At 36.2% G+C, this 22254-nt stretch overlaps 1 protein-coding gene across 5 annotated transcripts in view; it reads right to left on the bottom strand.

The window, feature by feature from the left end:
* Positions 1-22254, bottom strand: part of KIAA0825 (KIAA0825 ortholog) — a 247886-nt gene that overhangs the window by 178059 nt on the left and 47573 nt on the right. For all 5 annotated transcript variants that reach the window (XM_062617491.1, XM_062617492.1, XM_062617490.1 and 2 more), the window contains one exon: positions 4812-4982. In XM_062617491.1, coding sequence (XP_062473475.1) covers positions 4812-4982 — 171 coding nt within the window. The remainder of the gene's footprint in view (positions 1-4811; positions 4983-22254) is intronic.

The raw sequence follows: 22254 nt of genomic DNA, 5'->3' as shown, positions 1-22254 counted from the left end.
TTCACTGTGGATTGATCTGCTCAAGCTATGTATTGCTTAAAGAAGCTACTTGAACATCTTGCTTTGAGACCAAAGCAAAAATCACACCTTCTTACTCAAATCTTTACAACTTCAAAGTCTATTAAGGGAATGGACCTTGTAAGCTTAATTCCACACTCCATTTATTACACTTTGCAGAAGTGGATATAGAGTAGAGAATTTCTTCTTGTTGCTGTGAAAGAAAGACCTTTGCAAATCTTCCCAGTCACCTGAGGCAAAGCTCATAAACCTTGACAACTTTGCCCACAGTGTTTTCAAAGAGCTCCACTGGAAAAAGCTTTTCTTGGTACTCATTATCTGATCTGTCCAAAGTTCACCTTCCTCACTGGAATACAAAAAAAAAAAAAGTGACAGAGAGATGAAAGTACGTTAGATATTTCTGATTTTTTAAATCTCAATAAGAAGCTTCTGAAAAGGCAGAGGGAAGAGAAATCTACCCTAAAGATGGGATGTGACTGCAATTTGGCAGGATTCTAAACCAAAATCTCCTGCTTAACCTTTGGCTGTAGCTGAATGTTCCAGATTCCTTCAAAGACAACAACTCCAGTTGCACTGCATGCTTGGTATGTTGGAACATCTCACGAATCTCAAGTCAATGTAAATAGAGAAGGGTTAAATGTCTAGTCAAGTTAAAATAGAAGGTGCCTACTCCTTTAATTTTCTGAAACCTATTGCTTGTAGTGGAACTGAGTAACGCTCCTCAACATGGAGAATAAATGTTCCGTAAATGTTAGAAAAATATGTATACATTTCCTGAGAAAGATACAGTAGAAGTCTTGATACTTGACACCACACTACAGTTCAGGAATGGAAGAAAACCACACCATCATTTATTTGTCTGAGAGCTTTTAATTATTTTCTTCTATTTGATTCAAGAGAAAACCTGAACACTACACTGGTACTAGATAAAATGTGTACGTACAGGGCCTTTTTAAAAATTGTGCTTAGACAACACAAGATACATTTTGAAACCAAGTGCAAAACTTGGCACATACACACTGCTTATCAAGGGATGCATCCTAAGTTAGGTCTGGTAAAGAAAAGTCAAAAAATAAAATGAGGAAGATCTTGATGGAGAATAGTGAAAAGAAGTTTGAGTGGAAAATGCAATTCATAGATTTTTTTTTTTTTCAATCTGAGCAAAACAATTTGGGAAAATGAAGATTCTGAATATATTCCAGAAGATGCTGGGTACAATATTCTCGAACTGAACTCCAAGAAGTATGCATCACCTAAAAAAATTCTCTATATCCATCTCCCTACAGAGTTCACTCTGGTTCACTGTTTCCTTTGGTGCTATTGTCTGCCATGGGGTTACCATCAGAGAACACTGGTAGGCAGTACTTCCCTCTAACATCTATTTTCAACCGCCTAAATTGGTCTTCATAGGATTCCATTGTGCACACTGCAAAGAAACTTGTCTTGTTGCCAGCTAGAACTGTGAACTACATGTCTTTCTTTTCTTCACTGTTCTTTTTCTGGTTCACAAGCAACCTCCTACCAAAAGCAGAATCTGCAGAAGAGACTACATCCAAGCGATAATGCAATGAAAAAGTATGAAGAGAAGCCCAGGTGGCCACCTTGCAAATTTCCGATGTGGAAGCCTTCGACCTCTCCGCCCAAGAAGCAGCTATAGTCCTAGTGTAATGAGCTTTACAAACCCTGGGAGCCTCTTTACCCTTAACTACATACGCCTCCCTAGTACAATCCCTTAACCATCTAGCTAAGGAACTCTTAGAAGCCATTTGACCCCTCTTAAGACCCCCTAAGAGTACAAACAATCTGTCAGAAGATATGAAATCTTTGATTCTTCTGTGATAAACCCTAAGTGTTCTTCTTACATCCAATTTATGCAGCCATTGCTCTTTGTCATTGCTGGGTTTAGGGAAAAATGAGGGCCAAGAAACCGTCTGGTTTAGATAAAACTCATATACCATCTTTGGGACAAAAAAAAAAAAAAAAATTAAAAAGAGGAACTATCCAAAGAACTACTTTGTTTCTGACGGAACTTTACACATGTTCTATATATCAAGATTGAAGTACTATGGGATATGCTGAACAAAAATCAACTAAAACTGCCATTGAAACAACTACACACATAAACACAACACTTGACACAAGCACATGAAAAAACATTTTTGTTGCATCTCTGCATGAGTTACATAGATAAAAAGGCTCCTGTGAATACTAAAAGCAACCTAAGAGAAAAGGAAGCGAGTGCAAGGTTTCAATATATGTGATGCTGGGGAAACTTTAGCTCCCTTGGATATTAGCCTACCTTTTATGAATTGGCCAGCTTCCCTTAATTTGCCAGGAGTAGGACTTGCAAGGGACTGATACTCCAGATATGACTACACTGCAGTGACTGCAAGGTAGTTTAGCTACACCCAACCTAGCTTTAAACCAGTGAGAGGCAGTATGAGTAACTGTCTAGCTCAGTTCAATCTGGGCTAACTCACTCTGCTTCTTAGGTTGGTTCTGCAGCCCGTGCTGGCTTGTAAACCTGATACTGGTACTTGAATTAATTTAAAGCTGCTTTGGAAAGATCTAGATCCTACTAAATTAAGCAAGATTTCTAGTAAGAAGGGTTCTAAATAAGTACAGAAAATGACCATTATGTTTTCTAGTCAAATATTATAATGTGCTCTGATGAAAACAAGGCAAGGATTCTAATCAATCCTTCTTATCAAAGCTCAGACTTCATCAGTGAAAAAAATAAGACTATAAGCCCAATATAGGCCATTAATAAAGAAAATCTTAAATCCCTTTTGGTACTTAACAGAACCTGGAACTACTGGGAACATAGCTCTCATTCTCCCATATCAAATCATCTTTCACTTCATCACTACAACTGAGACTTCTGACGATATGAACTGAAAATAACACCAATAAATCCTTCTTTAGTCCGACTTTTTTTTTTTAAAACTTCTCTGGCAATGTCTTTACATATTATTGAGAAACTGATAGATTTATGAATAAAATCATCTGATCAGAATAGCAATCTTAAGAACAGAAGTATATCTGATGACTTCACTAACATCCCCTGGAAAATATTTACCTTCACCTGTGTTTCAGGGTAAATGTAATCTTATGCTTTCTTTAGAACAGACCTACCCAGAAGACTGCCTCCTTCAAGAAGACCTAGTAATACTTGCCATTTAGGTTTGATTAATTAGATGCACCATTTAAGAACTGACTTGCTATAGACAGGATTACTCTAAAAGAATATTCCTCAAAGAAGACTTAACACATTTTTTTGAGGAGCAGCTCTAAGTGTAATTAAGCTTGGTGGAATGCTTGCTGGATAAAGCCCTAAATACACTTCCTAGAAAACAAAATATTTCAACACTGACATCATTAAGTACTCTGAATTATTGGAAATCACATGTCTTTCGGGTATACTTAAATAAATTTTCCATTCAAGAGTTGTTTTTTTTTTTTACATTTTATTACAGAATATACAAATAAAAAGAACACTTGAAATTACCCTTACTGAATGTATACTATATCCTACACATTACCCTTATAAGAAGTTTACTGCAACACCTCTTTGTAGGATCAAGGGCATAAAATGTAAAACATAGTGTATAGTAGCTTAAGATTTCTTGAGAATTAGTAAAACTGAGAGGCCGAAGAAGGCAGAAATACATTGAAACCAAAAGAAAAAACGGAACCTGAATGCAGATTTTATTTGAGCCTTTATGTATGTTCTAAAAATACATGGCTTTAACCTGTATTTAAGAGTGTCAGTATTTCAGATGAAGAATTCATTAACAATATGTGTGCCTCAGTATCCTTCTTATTTAATTTTAATTTTTTATCAATTTAGTATTCTGAGACTACATTCCCAAAACATCTTTCTTCTCATTCTGCATCTTGACTAGAGAGATATCAAATGTTTGACTCCACCTATCCTCTCTCCCCAAGCAGCCTGGCCTCATTTCTGGTCTGATCCTCTCCTGCAGTTTAATCAAAGCTCTTGAAACCACTTGCTCTCTGGTGATCTGGAGTCTCTCTACTGGCAGAAGTAGCAGAGTAGAACAACATTTATGAGCATACTGTGACCTGGGAGGTGTTATTCACCTGAATTTTTGAAATTTTAGGTTCTCCTCATATGACATGAATGCAATTAGATGATACAGAGAGTCACCTAGGAATCTAAAGCAAACGCAAACTTGAGGCTTGACTGTGAACAAATTAACTTTCTGAGGCAAAGCCTATTTCTATAAAATACCCACTTAAGCCAGTCAGATAAATATGATAGCAAATATAGCACAAATTAGTGTTTGTAAGAACTATGGTTTAAAGCAGAACTATATACTAAAACATTTATTTGCATGTATAATAACGTCAATTAAACAATGTCTAAGTCAGTGTTTGTTTCTCTTGTAAAAGGCAATGTCCAAAGATAAGTTCAGGAACAGTCACAGTTTCAAATTCAGACTTTATCTATTGTTTTGTCCTATATGAAACATATGATTTTATATACAATTCAATAGGAGATACAATGTTAAAGTGTTTGACAGTTTGTTATTTTTTTCCATCAGTAACTACTGTACATCACATCTTTACACACAACTATCAGTTCTTTTCTGCAAGTCATTGTGATCAAATATAAATCCATATATTTCAAAAAGATTTCCAGTGGATATGGTAATACACTTGTTTTTTAAGATACGGTGATATAAATTAGATAATTAATGCTTAAAATCACATATAATTATCTTTTTTGCACAAAGTAGAATTAATAAATACAGAAAAGTGTTCATTACCTTGAGCATTCTTATTCCTCTCAGTAAATGAAGGCACCAACAGAATTTCTGCAGAGAGCTCTTTAATTTTTTCTTCCATTAATAAAAAGAGCTTGATAAGTTGAGAAAGACATTTGAGTTGATATAATGTCAAGCAGAAGTTCCTTCCTTTTTTGGGGCATTCTTGGGAGGCTGTTCAAGTAAAATCATAGAATACCTTTCAATACAGCGTAAAAAAAGATCCTTCAAAACTGATTATGTAAGAAAATATATCAAGTAATTTCATTTTTGTCATAGCATAATGTGTCTTTTTCTCATTATAAAATACTCTTATATCAGTTCTTCCTAAGTCTTTGGCATTTCTCAACTCTCTGGAAAGTTGCAACTGAATTCCAGGTTTTGTTATTGATTAACTAGGATTTTTTCCAAGCAACAGATCTTCTCAGAAACCTTCTCACCTGTGTTTTACATAAATACCATTGTGTTGCAAAACTGATTGAACAAAAGGAAAAAAACCCATGTCATTACTGTATCTTAATGGTTTGGGACATCATATCACTACACTGTCACTCTGCAAGTCACCTTGTCTGTTTAACAATCTGCTAGCACAGTACAGTTGACGAATATGACATTTGAGTAAAAAGAAACATCAATCTAACACTCCATAACTTTAAATATGTGGGGCTTGAAAACAAGTGAGACTGTCAGTGAACAAATATCAGCAAGTATTATACCTATAAGCAGTTGGTATTTAAAAGCAGAAACTGAACATTTTAATTTGAAAGGTTAACACTTGTAATCATAACATATAATCATGTCACATCAACCAGAGAACTCTGATTTGAGCACAGACTATAAAAGACTGTAAGCTGTTTCCAATTCAGTATTACCAAACCACATGGGTTTAAGCGTTTTAATTTTATAACTTCTTTAAACGTAATGAATTTGCACTTCTGTGCAAATTGTCATGAGCTGATACCATGTTCCTATGCAGTTCTGTTGCAGATGTAACATCAGAAGAACAGTTTATGTAGAAAGTATCAGAGCAAGAGCCAGAGTAGTTTGAAAGGGAAGCTCTGAAAGACGAAAACAAATAGAAATTGATTGAAATGTTCTTTTATGTGTCAAATATCTCTTACCTTTGCAATTTTGAAGTACCCAATACCTTCCTTTCCCCTCAAAGCTAGATATGATTTTTTAGGTATTCACAAATCACTTTTAAATAGACATAGATTTAAGTAGCAAAGCTGAGCTGTGAATATAAATTCCCTAATTTGCTATTCCAGTTTTGCAGTCTTAGAGATTGAGCTGTGAGTTTTGCATTCACATCTTAATTTCCTCAAGGTTCCAAACAGATGCATTCATGCTAGTCCCTTGCATTTCTAACAATGGCAAAGGAAATTGTTATTCATAACTGCCTCTGTTAGTGCCTTTCCTCTCTGAATAACAAGTAAATAATATCAGTATCACTGGATTTCCAATTTTAAGTCTTAAACTTCCAAGAAAAGACATTCTGCTGTTCAGAGTTTTCTCCTTTACCTGGAAACTTCATTTAACTGTCAAGAAATGACTTTCTAACACTGCAGACAGCCAGACATAAGAGATCCAAGATGTAAGAACCACAGATAACATAATAAAAATCAATGGAACATTAGTTGTGTGTAATTTTAAAACCTTGTGATGTTCCTGGCCCTCTCTTGAGGAACAAAGAAACCTTCCAATTACATGATTGCCCCAAGCAATATTGCCCTTATTAGACTGACAGGAACTGGACCTAAAAGGCAAAGATTACTACAGTAATACTAATTTTAGAATACATTACCAAATTCAGAAAAAAGTCAAAACTTAAATTTTTACTTTCAAAGACCATTTGAAGTACATTTCAGCTGGAAGCTGAAGATAATGAGTTCAAAGATCCTTCATGCCATTTGGAAGTTGAGAGAACACTTCAATAAATGACAAAGCATATGCAAACACGTATATAGTCATCAGAGCAAAAGCTTACTATTTAATATTACATATGTTCTATGATATCTAGAAAAGCCCTTAGACTTTTAGGTTAAGTACAGACAAATTCTAGGTGCTTGTAGCTAGTGGAGAACACTGGGTTAACTTTATGGCTGACACAAAACTGACATAAAATTAAGAAACAAAATGGAGGTAAGCACAGAGATTTTTGACACTTCATTTCCTCTGGTGTGCTGATTTATCACCCCAGCCATCAGATGACTGGCAGCAGGAGTCTGCCATCCTAAATAAGGCGAGTCTCAGAGAGCTTTGTTTATAGAAAAAAAAGCTCCAAGTAAAACTAATATTGAATATTTATGAAATTGTGCAAGGTTTGTCAATGCTGGGGCCAAGGCGGCTGATGCAGTCACACAGCATCAGAGAAACTGGGGGCACTTATTTTTGAGTTTGGCCTTTCTCTTCAGCAGAATGGACTGAAGCTGAAGAAATCTTCTTAGGATCTGGAGGACATGCCACACTTAGAATCACAGAGCGGTTTGGGCTGGAAGGGACCTTAGAGATCATCCAGTTCCAATCCCCTGACACGGACAGGGACACCTTCCACTAAACCAGATTGCTCCAAGCCCCATCCAGCCTGGCCTTGAACACTGCAGGGATGTGGCAGCCACAGCTTCTCTGGGCAACCTGTGCCAAGGTCTCATCAACCTCAAGTGTTCAAGAATCACAGAATCATAGAATGGTTAGGGCTGGAAAGGACCTTAAGATCATCAAGTTCCAACCCCCCTGACATGGGCAGGGACACCTCACACTAAACCGTATCACCCAAGGCCTCGTCCAACCTGGTCTTGAACACTGCCAGGGATGGAGCATTCACAACCTCCCTGGGCAACCTATTCCAGTGCCTCACCACCCTAACAGGAAAGAATTTCCTCCTTATATCCAACCTAAACTTCCCCTGCTTGAGTTTTAACCCGTTACCCCTCATCCTATCACTACAGTCCCTAAGGAAGAGTGCCTCCCCAGCATCCCTATAGGCCCCCTTCAGATACTGGAAGGCTGCTATGAGGTCTCCACGCAGCCTTCTCTTCTCCAGGCTGAACAGCCCCAACTTCCTCAGCCTGTCTTCATACAGGAGGTGCTCCAGTCCCCTGACCATCCTCGTTGCCCTTCTCTGGACTTGTTCCAACAGTTCCATGTCCTTTTTATGCTGAGGACACCAGAACTGCACACAATACTCCAAGTGAGGTCTCACAAGAGCAGACTAAAGGGGCAGGATCACCTCCTTCAACCTGCTGGTCACGCTCCTTTTGATGCAGCCCAGGACACGGTTGGCTTTCTGGGCTGCAAGTGCACACTGATGGCCCATGTTCATTTTCTCATCAACCAGCACCTCCAAGTCCTTCTCCGCAGGGCTGCTCTGAATCTCTTCTTTGCCCAACCTGTAGCTGTGCCTGGGATTGCTCCGACCCAGGTGTAGGACCTTGCACTTGACATGGTTAAACTTCATAAGGTTGGCATTAGCCCATCTCACAAGTGTATCATTCCTTTCCTCCAGTGTATCAACCAAACCACACAGCTTGGTGACATTGGCAAGCTTGCTGAGAGAGCACTCAATCCCACTGTCCATCTTATCAGAGACCATCTGTCTGGTTCTACCTGGAAAGAAGTCCTCAGGAGGTAAGAATAAGCAATTTCATCACCGGGATCAATCAACCTTCTAAACTAGGGGTTACAGATGGAACCTATATGAAAATATACTGAATCTCAAGTTTCTGCTCAGATCTCATCCAAGCCTCCTGACAACAAAAAGCAGAAAATGCATAGTACTTACTAAAGCAGCAGGAAAGCCTCAAATGCTGGCAAGTCTAAGGAAGAAATATGGCCATTTCAAATGCTAAATACCTAAGAAGAGGTCGTTAGTGAAGGCATCAATGCCACAACTGTAAGTAATAAAAGCTATTCATTGGGGAAAAGCAGAAGAAAGACAGTCTGGTCATAAACTCCATATAAACACATGAAACAAGCACATCCTCCAAATTAAGGTTGTATTATGATAAGCATACCTCAATAATCATATCACAGAATCATAAAATAGTTAGGGTTGGAAAGGACCTTAAGATCATCAAGTTCCAACCCCCCTGCCATGAGCAGGGACACCTCACACTAAACCATCACACCCAAGGCTCTGTCCAACCTGGCCTTGAATACCGCCAGGGACGGAGCATTCACAGCTTCCTTCGGCAACCAATTCCAGTGCCTCACCACCCTCATAGTGAAGAATTTCTTCTTTATACCTAATCTAAACTTCCCCTGTTTAAGTTTTAACTCGTTACCCCTTGTCCTATTCACTACAGTCCCTAAATTTGATCTACTTTTTTTTATAAATCATTAGATCTAAACAATCTAAGCATCTGTTCCATCCTTGCCTATTATGCAACTAAAACACTAATTTAGTTCTCAAAATTCTCACAAAGGTGTTTTAACATTTTAAGATAAAATCCATGGGTCTTGCATTCCTTAACATACAGTTAATACATGTTCTTAAGTAAATTTAAGACAAAAAATTCTACAATCTGTATGGACAAACTCTTCAGATGCATTTTCAAATGTTCTAAACCCAAATGAGTTTACTCAGCTTATGAGTAATTTAGAACAGAATCATAGAATCACAGACTAGTTTGGGTTGGAAAGGACCTTCAGATCCTCCACTTCCAACCCCTCTGCCATGGGAAGGGACACCTCACACTTGACCATGTTGTCAAGGCTCTGTTCAACCTGGCCTTGAACACTGCCAGGGATGGAGCAAGCACCACTTCTTTGGGCAACCTGTTCCAGGGCCTCACCATCCAACAATAAAGAACTTCTTCCTTATATCCAATCTAAACTTTTCCCTTGTTTAGGTCTGAACACTTGTCCTGTCGCTACAGCCCCTGATGAAGAGTCCCTCTTGGGTATCCTTGTAGGCTCCCTTCAGATACTGGAAGGCTGCTATGAGGTCTCCACGCAGCGTTCTCTTCTCCAGGCTGAACAGCCCCAACTTTTTCTCCCCATCTTCATACAGGAGGTGCTCCAGCCCCTGATCATTCTCATGGCCTCCTCTGGATTTGCTCCAACAATGTCCTTCTTATGTTAAGGACAGCAGAACTGCACACTGTGTTCCAAGTGGGGTCTCATGAAAGCAGAGTAGAGGGCAGCATCACCTCTTTACCTCTTTGGTCAGTCTCCTGCATGACCAACCTCCTGTTAGTCATGCTACTTTTGATGCAACCCAGGATATTTTTGACTTTCTGGGCTGCGAGCACACACTGCCAGGTCATGTTCAGTTTCTCATCACACAACACCTCCAAGTCCTTCTCTGCAGGGCTGCTCTGAATCTCTTCTCTGCCCAAGCTGTAGCTGTGCTTGGGATTGATTCGGCCCAAGTGTAGGACCTTGCACTTATCATGGTTAAATTTCATAAGGTTGGCATGAGCCCACCTCACAAGTGGGTCAAGGTCCCTCTGGATGGCATTCCTTCCCTGCAGAGTATCAACTGAACCACACAGCTTGGTGTCATCAGCAGACTCAATTCCACTGCCAATGTCGCCAACAAAGATGTTGAACAGGATTGGTCCCAACACTGACCCCTGAGAGACATCACTCTTTGTCCGTCTCCAACTGGACATCGAGCCATTGAGGCCTATGTCAGATAAACACACGGTTTTCCTGTTTCACTGCATGAAAGATAGCATTTGGTTAACAGTAAATATTTAGATTCAGATGCTGAGACTGCAGAGATCAGCATGTAGTGCAAGCACACCCTACAAAATATAAACGCTGGCATAATTTTTAAGAACCAGGTTTAGTGATTTACTCATGAAGATTAACTAGAAAACAACAAAAATTACATTCGTTTTCGCATATGAAGTTACACACACAAAATTCAGATATTTATTTAGACTTCTGGTAGCCTTCTAAGGGTTCAAAACTTCAAAACTGCAGATAAGCGTGCTGCCTTGAATTATATTTATTCTTGTACCTTAGGCTTGAAATGCTAGACTGAAAACAATTTTAACCTAACTAGCTGGCAAACCCCTTCTTCTATCAACTACCAAGAAAAATGCATGACTCAACATTTTTACTGAAGTATGAAAAAGACCACACTCCAAACAAATTAATGGTATCTTTACTGAAGTTTTTAACAGAAAATCCTGAGAATAGAGAGTAATAAAAAGTGGGTTTCACTTCAACTAATTAGAACAAATTTTAGTGCAAAATATATTTAATTTGAAAAACTACAAGCACCTCAAATAAGTGTGGCTAATAAATAAGAATCTCTACGTGAGAAAAACATAAACGCACGACCTTGTAAGAACAGCTATACTGGGTTCAGCTACAGTGTTTTATTCCAGTATCCTGGGCTTCAACAGTGGCTGAGAAAGGAAGACCAAATAAAAATATAACAAGGAAACCATTTTTTCTTCAGTATTTTTTCCTCAGAGCTTACCTAGTTCTTGACCACTTGTAGCTGGGTAGCTTTCACAGACAGATGTAACATACATTAATAGTCTGGGTTTCTATTTCATCAATTTCTCCAGTTACCCTTCAACCCTTTCTACATTTTTAGTACCCATAACATTTTGTAGAAAGAAGTTTCACACTTTACCTGAACTGTGGGTTAACAAATACATCATTTGGTTTGTTTGAATATTTCATCTTCTAGCTTCACCTGTTGTCAACTAGTTTTAAGAATCAGTCAACTACTGAAACCTGTTTATTTTATAATGCCTGTATTTTATAGACATCTATTGTATCGCACCATTAGATTTTGTTTTCAAACTGAGGAACTGTAGCTTGCTTATTTCTCCTTTTATGGAAGTTGTTCTACATTTTTATCACCCTGTTACCCTTTAGGTCTCTTCTGCTTTTTTCTACAACTAAAAAAAAAAAGTGTTTATAGGATATAGTCTAGTGAAATAGGCAGCAGCAATACTGTAAAAGAGACACATACAGATTACTAATGAAATCACCGACAATTTTGCAACAATAATAGTGAAATTAATATCTCACCTTCTAACAAGAAAAATACATTGTAGAGCTAATTCTACTCACTATTAATTCTAACAAAAAAACCAGCATGTCATTCAAATATTAAGGTCAAATTCCATGTTGATGCAATATATCTTGAACACTAAATCTCAGTCTTCTTTTACATATTTGTATCTAAAGATACTTTCTGCAAAATAATGTGACCACTTGGGAGCTCTTAGGAATAAAAAAAGACAGTATTAGAGAATTTTACTTCACAAGTGATGAGAAGCACCCATATGAATTCTCAGTCAGCTAGTAAGTTAATTAAAACATTTTTCAAGCAACATCGAGGGTCACACGTTCAATAAAGCACTTGATCATAGTGCCTGAGCTTCTTTTAAATACTTATGTTCAGTAGCAAGATATCTGCCTTACAACTTAAAAAAAGATTTGCCCTCATCTCTGAAAACGAAGCGGCATGAGAAATAAGGCTCTGCTAGATCTAATGACCTGTGCACACTTGCTAACTTCCAATTCTATAGCATGCTTCAGAAGTGGTATTTTCCTCAAAGCTGTAGCTCTTGAAATCATTAAATAAAGTGTTTCCAATTTCCTCGGTTATAGCCTGGAAGCATTTAAAATCTCAAAAGGCATAAGAAAATATGCATATGAATAAATCCCATAACTTTAGCATAACTTTTGTGATTCTTTTTGTGTGTGTTTTGTTTGTTTTTTTGTTGTTTTTTTTTTTGTTTTGTTTGGTTTGTGGTTTTTTTAAATGAGCATGTTATGCTATATGTTTTAAACAAGTTTGCATTCACAAGATCTCAAAAAATTGAATGGCCAGTTCTGATCATATCAACCCATCCAGGCATGTGACACAGTAAAGTGCAGTGCAGAAATCCCTGCATCATAGGTGACCTGGCTATGGATGTTCAAGAATAGCTACACTAAGACAGTATTGCTCTCAGATTAATTAGCCTTACTACTTAGTGTACAGAGCCACATGACTAAACTGCTTCTGAGACTCATGGTGGAATCCTTGGAAAGCAACCCGATGACTGCCTTCTTCAGTGATTACAGTGGGGATTTCTCCCTCAGCAGGAACCAAGGGTTTAAAACCCTTTTAATCAATTTTACTATAAAATACCTTCCCAATACATTAAATATTATTCCCCTGCCCCCATTTATAAGGCTTAATTTCATATAAGATAGATCTAAAATACTGCTCTGTAAAGGACACAAGAAAGTGATGTAAGGGATTTCATCCAGTAAAGCTATTTGAGGAAGAAAACTGAAAAAGTGTAATATTAAACTTAAAATCTACCTACAACTTACGTACAAATAATAAAGCCTTTTCATAAATGGAACTAACATTTTGTTAAATCTGAAAAGAAATACCCTAATAAAGCATTAGAAACTCAGCTGCTGATCGTCACTGTGTACAGGGATATTTCAAGGGGTAAATTTTCAGAGCAGTGCACAGGGAGTTACATACATAAATTCCATTAACAATACTGTGTTCCTCAACTCTCAGCAATATTAACTTCTAAGTGATGCTATAACTATTATAACAATCTTGCATTTATGACAGCATTCATCTGCACACTATCTCCTAAACAAAACTTGTATATAAACTGTATTATTCTTTCATTTGCATTTACTAATGATATATTCAATTTCTATGGACATCTGCTCACAGTTTTCCCAAACTGCATGTTGGTGTATGTTTTTTAATGTAACTCATTTAAATAATGGAATGTAAAGGTTTAAATAATTACTATTGCTGGATATAATCACTAATTTCTTCATACTGTAAGAGACAACTTAATATTTCTGCATAGCAGATGTAATACACAATATTACACAGAATTAAATTATTACAAACAGTGCCAGCAGTTTTCCATACACAGTACTTAAGATAATTATAAAAAATCATCTTCATTACTGCATGCTAGGATTTTTTTAACAGTTTAATTTGGAGAGGTTAGAAGATACATTCAAATCACACAGATACAATTACTGTAAAGCCAAGGAGCTATAAAATGTTCCCAACCAAATCCCTTTGACCCTGCTAATGTCTGTTCCTTGTTAATCTAAGGCAAACATTGTTTGTAGCACACATTTGTTATGGAATATGAAAAAAAGAAAGGAAATCCCTTAACAGTTGTTATTGATTCCAGCATTTACTGACTCAAAGTTAAGTGCCGTTTACAAAACAGAACAGATGCAGATGCTGACAAAAAGGTAAACAATTGTTGCATGGCTTACTGCCAGATTCTAAGCCAATATATTAAACTCCAAGTGAAGCACATTTCCCCTACAGATTGCACTTATTGCCACTTCATTTATTCTGCGCTCTGTCTCTCTACTGCTGTGCCTGGCACTAAGCTATTTTCAGTTCTTTGATGACCCCTGAGGCTTACCACTACCTCACACAGCCATTAGTGAAGGGAATTGCATGTGTCTGACACGGCCTGAAACCAATTATTTGATATTTTCTTCAGAATGATGCCCAACTCTGTTGGGAATGAGCAATCATGAAATAATTTGCCTCCTGATTTAATTTTTTCCTGCACAAATTAGTTGTAGCCTGAGCTAGCTATGCACATCTCTCTCTTATCAAGATTCTACTTGAAATGATGACAAAGGGAAGGGGGGTGGAGAGCTGAATAGGTTGGGAAATCCTGCTTTAAAAAGGCATTGACAAGTTTATCAGATATACTGATCACATGTGCTCTCTGTTGATTGAAACTGACAGACCTATAAAGAACTATAACTGTAGCAAAGGAAACTGCACGGATGCAAACTGTTATGAGTGTTTAAGCTTTTTTAAACACCTGTCTTGCTTTGCAGCTCTCTGTTAGTTCCAGTGAAACCCAGGAGCCCTGGGACAATGTGATAAAGCAGCTTACACAAACAAACTAGAGGGCAGCTTACTTTTGTCTGGTGGCTTTTTTTTTTTTTTAAAAGAAAAGGTCATAGATGTACAGAGAGAAAACATTTTCTTATTAGATACCACTGTTAACTTGTGACTTTTATAAGTGCTTATACTATACATCAATACTGTGCAAGTGTCACAAAAAAAAAATAGTGGAATAAGGGATCTCAACTTACGTATAAACATGGTAAGCATGTATGAATTTGCATATGCTTAATCAAGAGAGTGTGCCTGCCATAGAAAGACACGTCATTGCCAGCTATTAAACCTCAGTGAAGACTACACGAAGGTTTTGAAAGAGATTCACTATACATGAAATTGTAATAAAATCTGCTCCATCATGCCTTCACAGTTAAATAAGATCAGTTTTCACCTCATCCTGAAAATTGATTCTGTATCAGGTTGTTAGATGTTTGCTAGATGTTTGCTTACATCCTTTGTTAACACCGAGTCAAAATGAAATCTTGGAACCATGATCACTGACGAACTGATAAAGGAAGGACCATTGGTGGAAACACCGGCTGGAAAGCAAGAACATCTGATTACGCTCTGACATCAAACTGGTGTAGTAATCTTGTGCAGATCACCTCACCAATCTGACTCCTGACAGCATACAGCTACTCTACAAGTCCGTTGAACAAATTACAGAGACTTCCCCAAGGGCTCTGAGGATGAAGTGCCCTGTAGTAATGTTTAATAAAACTACCTTATACACAGATACCTATCTCAGCTTGCTGTGAAACCAGAGACTCAACCTGCTCATTAATTTTCAAAACCACACATATCCTCTAATAAATTAGAAGATGTTTTCATTATATACTGCAATTTCTCATAGACAATGACATTTTAAAGAATTCAAATGTAAATAAATTAATTAGTCTCTGAATAAAAAACTAATTAATTATGGGTCCATTTAAGGAATTTAGCAGTTGGTATCCAATAATTTTCTGATAATTATCATAATAATGAAATAGCAGACATTCTTTACAGTTCCCTTTAGCAGTCATTTGTAGCATTTATGGGTTTTCTTTTTTTAGGTGCTATTCTATAGTATTTATTCTGAAGTAGTGACTATTGGCAAACAGTCCTCTTTAGAAAACTCCAAGAATCAACCTGTGACAAAATGCTATTCTTCATAACATTTCTCAGTAGAACTGACACTGTATTGGCCTACCAATCACAGAAACTGGTTACACTCACTTTTGAATTGTTTGCCTGGACTGTGCACTGAGGGAGTCATCGCATTTCCTGAAGTCTTCACACACAAATAGAAAACACCAAAATAGAGTGTTTACAGAAAGCATAAATACTGAGGGAGTCTGTAGTAATCTGGACACACAACTTGTTTTGAAACAGTGGAGTCCTTGAAGAACTGTAAGAAGTTAATCTCCTTCATCAGTCTTGCTGAATGAGAAATTACATACTGCCAGGTCTGCCAAAAATCCCCATGAATTCTCTTTGATAGGACTTGCATGTTTCCCTGTAAGTCATTTAAAACACTTGGCTGATAAAAAAACAACTACACTTTGTATTTGAAAACACAGTAATTAACGTATTTATTTTAATCTGATTTCAATTTCTTTAATGTCTGCAAATATAAAAATGCCTGCTAGCTTCATTTCTATCCTCAGCATTTATATTCACAGCGGAATGGCTGGGTGTCTCACAGAGAGTGGTTCACTACATCAGACCCACTCTATTAAAATTAGGCTGTTAGTAACTTTCAACCAATCAGGAATTTTTATCAAGTGTTCATCATTCTTTCGTGTACTCTACACATTATATTATGTATTTCCTTAAATAATAGATTAAAGTGCCTCTGTCACTTTTGCTTTTCTTACTCCTTGGAATTTCCAAGATGGAACAGAGGCAGATGGTGACAGCCTTTGTTCTAATAAGAGAAAACACTCAAAAAAAATACTTATAAAGCTAGAGTCAGTACTTATATTTCTGTTTCCTACCTTTTTATATTTCAAAACCCTAGTTAGGCAAAGTCATCACAAAGTACTCATTTTTAAAAGGAATATAAAAATCAGAAATAAGTCTAGGCATACAGAAAAAATGTCAGACACTGCTATATAAAAACTTCTAGAGAATTAAGTTTGGAAATTCAACCTCTTAAATATTTTGGGGATAGGCTGAAATACAAATGAAGAATTAATCATATGTCAGCATAGACGTACACATACAGGTTTCTACTCACTGAGTGAACTCTTAAAACACCTCTTTTTAGCTCATAGCACTGTGCATAACAAAACATCTAATTCCTGCACTACAGAAATTGCTGGACTTTACTAGCACATTAACAGCAAATCCATACACCATCCCTTGTACTTAAACACAAAGATTTGGATCTTAGTCAGAGAACTATCAGTGCATGAAGCTACTGAGGAAAAAGAAGTCTTCTTGAAAATCTAAGACCAGTAACTGATCCGATTCCAAACAGTTCACAACATTTAGGGGTCCTAAAACCTCGAGGGCACTAACTGCTAACTTTCTAACTAAGAAGTTGGACTGATTTATAACCACCTTTTTCTCTAGATTAGACAGACAGGAATAACTCCATTGCCCTGCTATATTCAGCAAATGTAGTGAAAAGTATTATAAAATGACTGAAAGCTTTATTTTTTTAAAACTCAGCAAATAGAGCAGTCCCTTGATTGAAGATGGAGGGGTTTTTTAATATTCTAAGCCTAAGTCACAGTGAAAAGAAGATTCGTGTTTTAACTTAGCATGTAATATCCATCTTGTGGATGTAAGACACTCAAACACATAATTTTTTGCAAAACTATTATGATTAAAATACTTTTGTCCTTTAAAGTTTAAATTTGCTCTCTAAATACACATTACCTCAGAAGAGGTTCTCTGTCTTGACAAAAATCACAGCCAGGACCATTTAATTAACTTGTGATTATATGACAGTAGATGCATATACTGAAGATTTCTGTAACAACTTTCTTTTCAATGAATACAGCAGGAGCTTCTTTAAAACACATTTTTGAAGTCTTCTCTTATCTCTTTTAATTCTACACACTCTTCATGCAGGCTTATATTTTGAAGTAAGGGAACCTAGTTTGGTTAAGTCTCAGATTTTGTCACTTTTTATTATTAAATATAATACTATGATATATAAACTCAAATTGACTTCTGACCACCCAGAAAGTATCAGACTGGAGAGCAAATCAGTTTCACCTTTTAAACTTGAGAGCAGAATGCAATAATTAGAGGGCATAGTGAGTTAAATGCTCTCTTCACACAATGTTCTTCCACAAGAACATGCAGGTGTGTCAAGAGGGCAAAAAGGAAGGTAATTAGTCAGTGTTTGCTAATTGTGAATATCTCAAGAAAAAAACCCTACACCCAAAAAATGGAACTATGCCTCTTTCAACCTCTACAAAGTTCAGAAAACAGATTTGCTGCTGGAAAACAGATTTTCCTCCTGGAAAAAGAAGATGTGGAAGAACTTCATCAGGACACAACAGTCTAATAAAATACAACCCAAAAAAGTACCAAGAATTTTATGCTTAAAATATATATAAATAATTTGAAAAAGAAAGTGTTTACTTATTAAATGAAAACCATGAAAATAAAAATTTGGGATGGATGGGCATCTTTTCAATATGATGAAGAGTCAATAATGAGATTTCACTGCCTGTCTTCATATTATGGGCTTAATAAGTAACTTCAAGCAACTGATCTAAAAAGAAGGAAGGTATTCAGGCATGCTACCAGCCTTGAAATTCTGTCAGTTCAACTAACATTTCAGTAACTTAGATACTGTTATCTTACCCCTTAATATAGGCTTAACAAGTAACAAGCTTAATGCTTTTGTAATCTTTATGAAAATGTCATTCTCCCGCTAGAAACACATTTGTGGTCCTGAGGTATTATGTTCATATGGCCTTTAAAAAAAGTGCCTCTTTTTTATTAAAACTTCAACTCTGTATGTTCAAGCAGATGGTTTTATTTTCTCCTCAGTACTACTCATATTTCCATTTAATATAATTGTGCAACAGAAATCAAATACAATAGTTGCAAGGAAAAGAAATAAACAAAATGTGACAGGCTATGAAACACATTATTTCCTATATTAAATGCAAAGACATTTATTTTGTTTCCTCTGGGTAATATTATCTTGTTTTGGCTGTCAAAATTTTATAGGCTTCCCAAGGAACAAAGACAACTGCAGAAATCTGCATCATATACGTATGTCCACTAGTTTTCAATTTTAATTTCCTGATATAAAATCCCACCAACACTATTTGCGCCATTATTTTAAATACATGACAATTAAACCTATTGAATATCTCAGTATTGATGGGCTCATAATACAGTAGAAATAGCTGGTATTTATGAAGTAAAACTAATAATGACATCTGCATTCTTACTTGATACATCTGTGGTGCCTATGTAATTTTTGCTGATGTCATGTTTTCTGTGAAGGTTATATATGCATAAGAAAGAAGGGCTATGGTTTTACTTCCTCACCTTTAATGGATGGAAACTGTACGATTTTTCACTCCATCTATGTAAGATATGGCAAGGACTGTGCCGTACATCACCACGTGCACTGCAGCTCCAATAGTCAGCAGCTGCAAAGCCCATGCACCATTCTTTCCATTAACTGATACATACCTTGTTTCATACAGGCCTCTCAAGACCTGTTCCTATAAAAGCTGTCACCAGGTTCTCTGCAGTGACAGAGAGCGTGGAAATCGAAGAGAGGAGGAGATGCCAAGCAGGTGAAAATATAATGGAAGCACATCACCTACTGCTGTCATGCAGAAACAGAAACAAAACCAGCACATCCATCAGAAGGGATAAGCAGATTATTGTGGGCATGCTGGAGCAGGAAAGAAAAGAAGTATGTGCAAGGAAGCCAGGAGGTAAAGTTTCAGTTTCTGTTACAATTCTTTCATTTTTGTCTTTATAATGTCTATCAGTCCCTACAATAGATATGTAGGTCTTGAAATATTTTAAAGCTTAAATTTATGTAAAACCCCCTTTAAATAAACCTCCATAATTAACCTTTAAACTTTGTATTTCTAAAATGCTTAGCCCTTAGCAACAGATTATAGATACAACTGAAAACTTGCTTTTATTAATGCAATGATCAGGAGAATACAATGAACTGCTGAGGCAGGGTGTGATACTGTGTATTACAATCTGTAATCCATAGGGACTACTTTACAATAGCCTGGTGTACCCGCACTTCAAAAAATGCAACAGGACTTTCCAGGGGAGAACAGCAGTAAGCCAAGTGACTGAGACACTTCCCCCTTCTAAAAAGCCAGATTTCAACAATGTACTACAGATAAAAAAACATCATGGAAAAGCAACATAAATATTGTGAATTATCTGCTATAGACTGTAATCTGGACAGCAATTTCAAAAAAGATGCAAAGACATAAATATTAATTACATGAAACTAAGTTTGGAATACTTCAATTTCCAGATATAAATGGGGGAATAAATTATACTAAAGTTATTGGCTCCCAATTATTCTCAGACATGAGTAACTGCTTTTTTTTTTTTTTTAAATCGCGCAGTCACAAAACCAGCAGATATCAATGCTACTTTCAGCATATTTTTGATAGATAAGAAGGAGATCATGGAAGACTGGTTGCAGGAAATAATGGTGGCTGGAGAATCACAAATCAAGTGAATTTAAATTAAATGGAAGGATAAAAGAAAGTCTGAAACAAAGGTTCTTTATTTCCAAGGGAAGAAATGGTAAACCAGGGGAAATAAAGCCATGTGCACGTGAATGTAGAGAAATCAAATTTAAGTCAAATGTGCAAAACTTCAAAATTCACATTTCAAGTTAGCTGGACAATAAATGTCTAGGAATATGCAAGGATAAGTGACCTTAAAAACAATTTTCCTTACCATGGGAAGGAAATTAATTTCATGTCCCAAAATTACCCTCATTTCAACAAGTTACTCCAAAGCCTGTTTCTTTTCTTGGTCTGAGCTCCACCCCACAAACGTAGCTCCTCTGAACAATACTGAGTCCTTGCATGCAAGTTTAGATATATGTCATATTCACATTAGGTGTTCCATCAACACAATATATTCCTTAGGAACTCATGAATATGTAAAGATAGTAAGTTTTATATATCACAATTTAAATCACAGTTTGCATTCGAATATGTCTTTGCAATAAAATGGAAGTTGGTCATATTCTGGAAAAAGAAAAGAGAAACCTTCTGGACACATAAGAGGGTTACATAGTGGAATAAAAGTGTAAAATATGAGTATTAAAATATATCAGTAAAGGTAATTTAATTACTTTGTAGCTAAAATATACTTAGTCACATCTGTATCACTTCAGTTTTACTCTATTTTGGAATAGTATTTTCTTAAAAATAATCAACTATTGATTATTAGATCATTAGATATGAGAGCCTATTTAAGGATCTCTGGTAAGTTTGTGACTAAATATAAATATGAAGCCAATTAATTAGTGTATGTCACAAAAAATAAAACTCATAGCTCTAATCTCTTTTAGTTTTAACCATACGAAATTTAAAAACAGGCTAATTAGTCTCCACATACATTTACACTCTCTCTGTAGATATATTAAAAAAATAGAAACAAATAATACCAAAGAAAACCTTCCACTAATATATAAAACATGTATAATTTCGTGGGTTTTAAGTTTCTTTGGCTGATATCACTTATAAAAGCAGATGTGCCTTCATGTAAAAAAGATGAAGGATTAGGATAGTTTAGTAATGCCCAATTAAACTAGCTTAACATTTCTGTAAACAATCATGAAAAAGGTTCAAAAGGTAAAAGTATAATCCACATTTAATAGACTTTATGCAAATAATTTCTGAAAAACATCACACTGGAAATTGAAGCAAAAAATCATAAGAGATAAGCTGTAAACCAGCTGCTTGCGTGTTTTTTCCCATACTATGTTAACAGATACATAATGTTGTTAGTAGTTTTTTAAATACTGTAACATTACATATTTTTTGAAAGACACATATGATTAGTATGACATAAAGGCTGAAACATCATCTTACAAAGTTACATCAAAAATGTAAGACGAGTAAGAATCATTTCTTGGATATCATTTTAGCAAATCAGAAACACCAATTATGTGCTCAGACTACACACAGCACAGAGAAATTAAGACCCATACTAGGTAAAAAACCTATTACAATAACTTAGCCAAAACACTAATAGTTTGTAAAACCTGCACTGTTAAAATAGAATCACTGACTTAAGAGGGAACAGGATAAAGTTATACCATAAAACCACCTGCCTTCTAAAGTTAACAATTAAAGACGCCAAGCTGCAAAGAATTTTCCTCTTTTCCCATTTTCCTAGCTTATCTCTAAAACAATGCTCATCCTTAATCTTGATAAATGGATACAATCTCATTACAGTACTTGACAAAGAACTGTTCTAATACAGTATGAAAACAAGAATGTTAATTCCTTCACAAATAGATTGTTATAAATGAAATACTTTAAAGATTCATAATGCTGTCAAACCTTGTTATAGTCTGCCTGTATTTTCCTGACAGAAATA

The sequence above is a fragment of the Pezoporus occidentalis genome, unplaced genomic scaffold (genome assembly GCF_034315485.1).
Source record: "Pezoporus occidentalis ecotype Australia unplaced genomic scaffold, CSIRO_AGI_Poc_V1 ctg197, whole genome shotgun sequence".
Classification (NCBI taxonomy): domain Eukaryota; kingdom Metazoa; phylum Chordata; class Aves; order Psittaciformes; family Psittacidae; genus Pezoporus; species Pezoporus occidentalis.
Note: the sequence above shows the minus strand (reverse complement) of the source record. Positions and strands in the feature narration are given on the sequence as shown.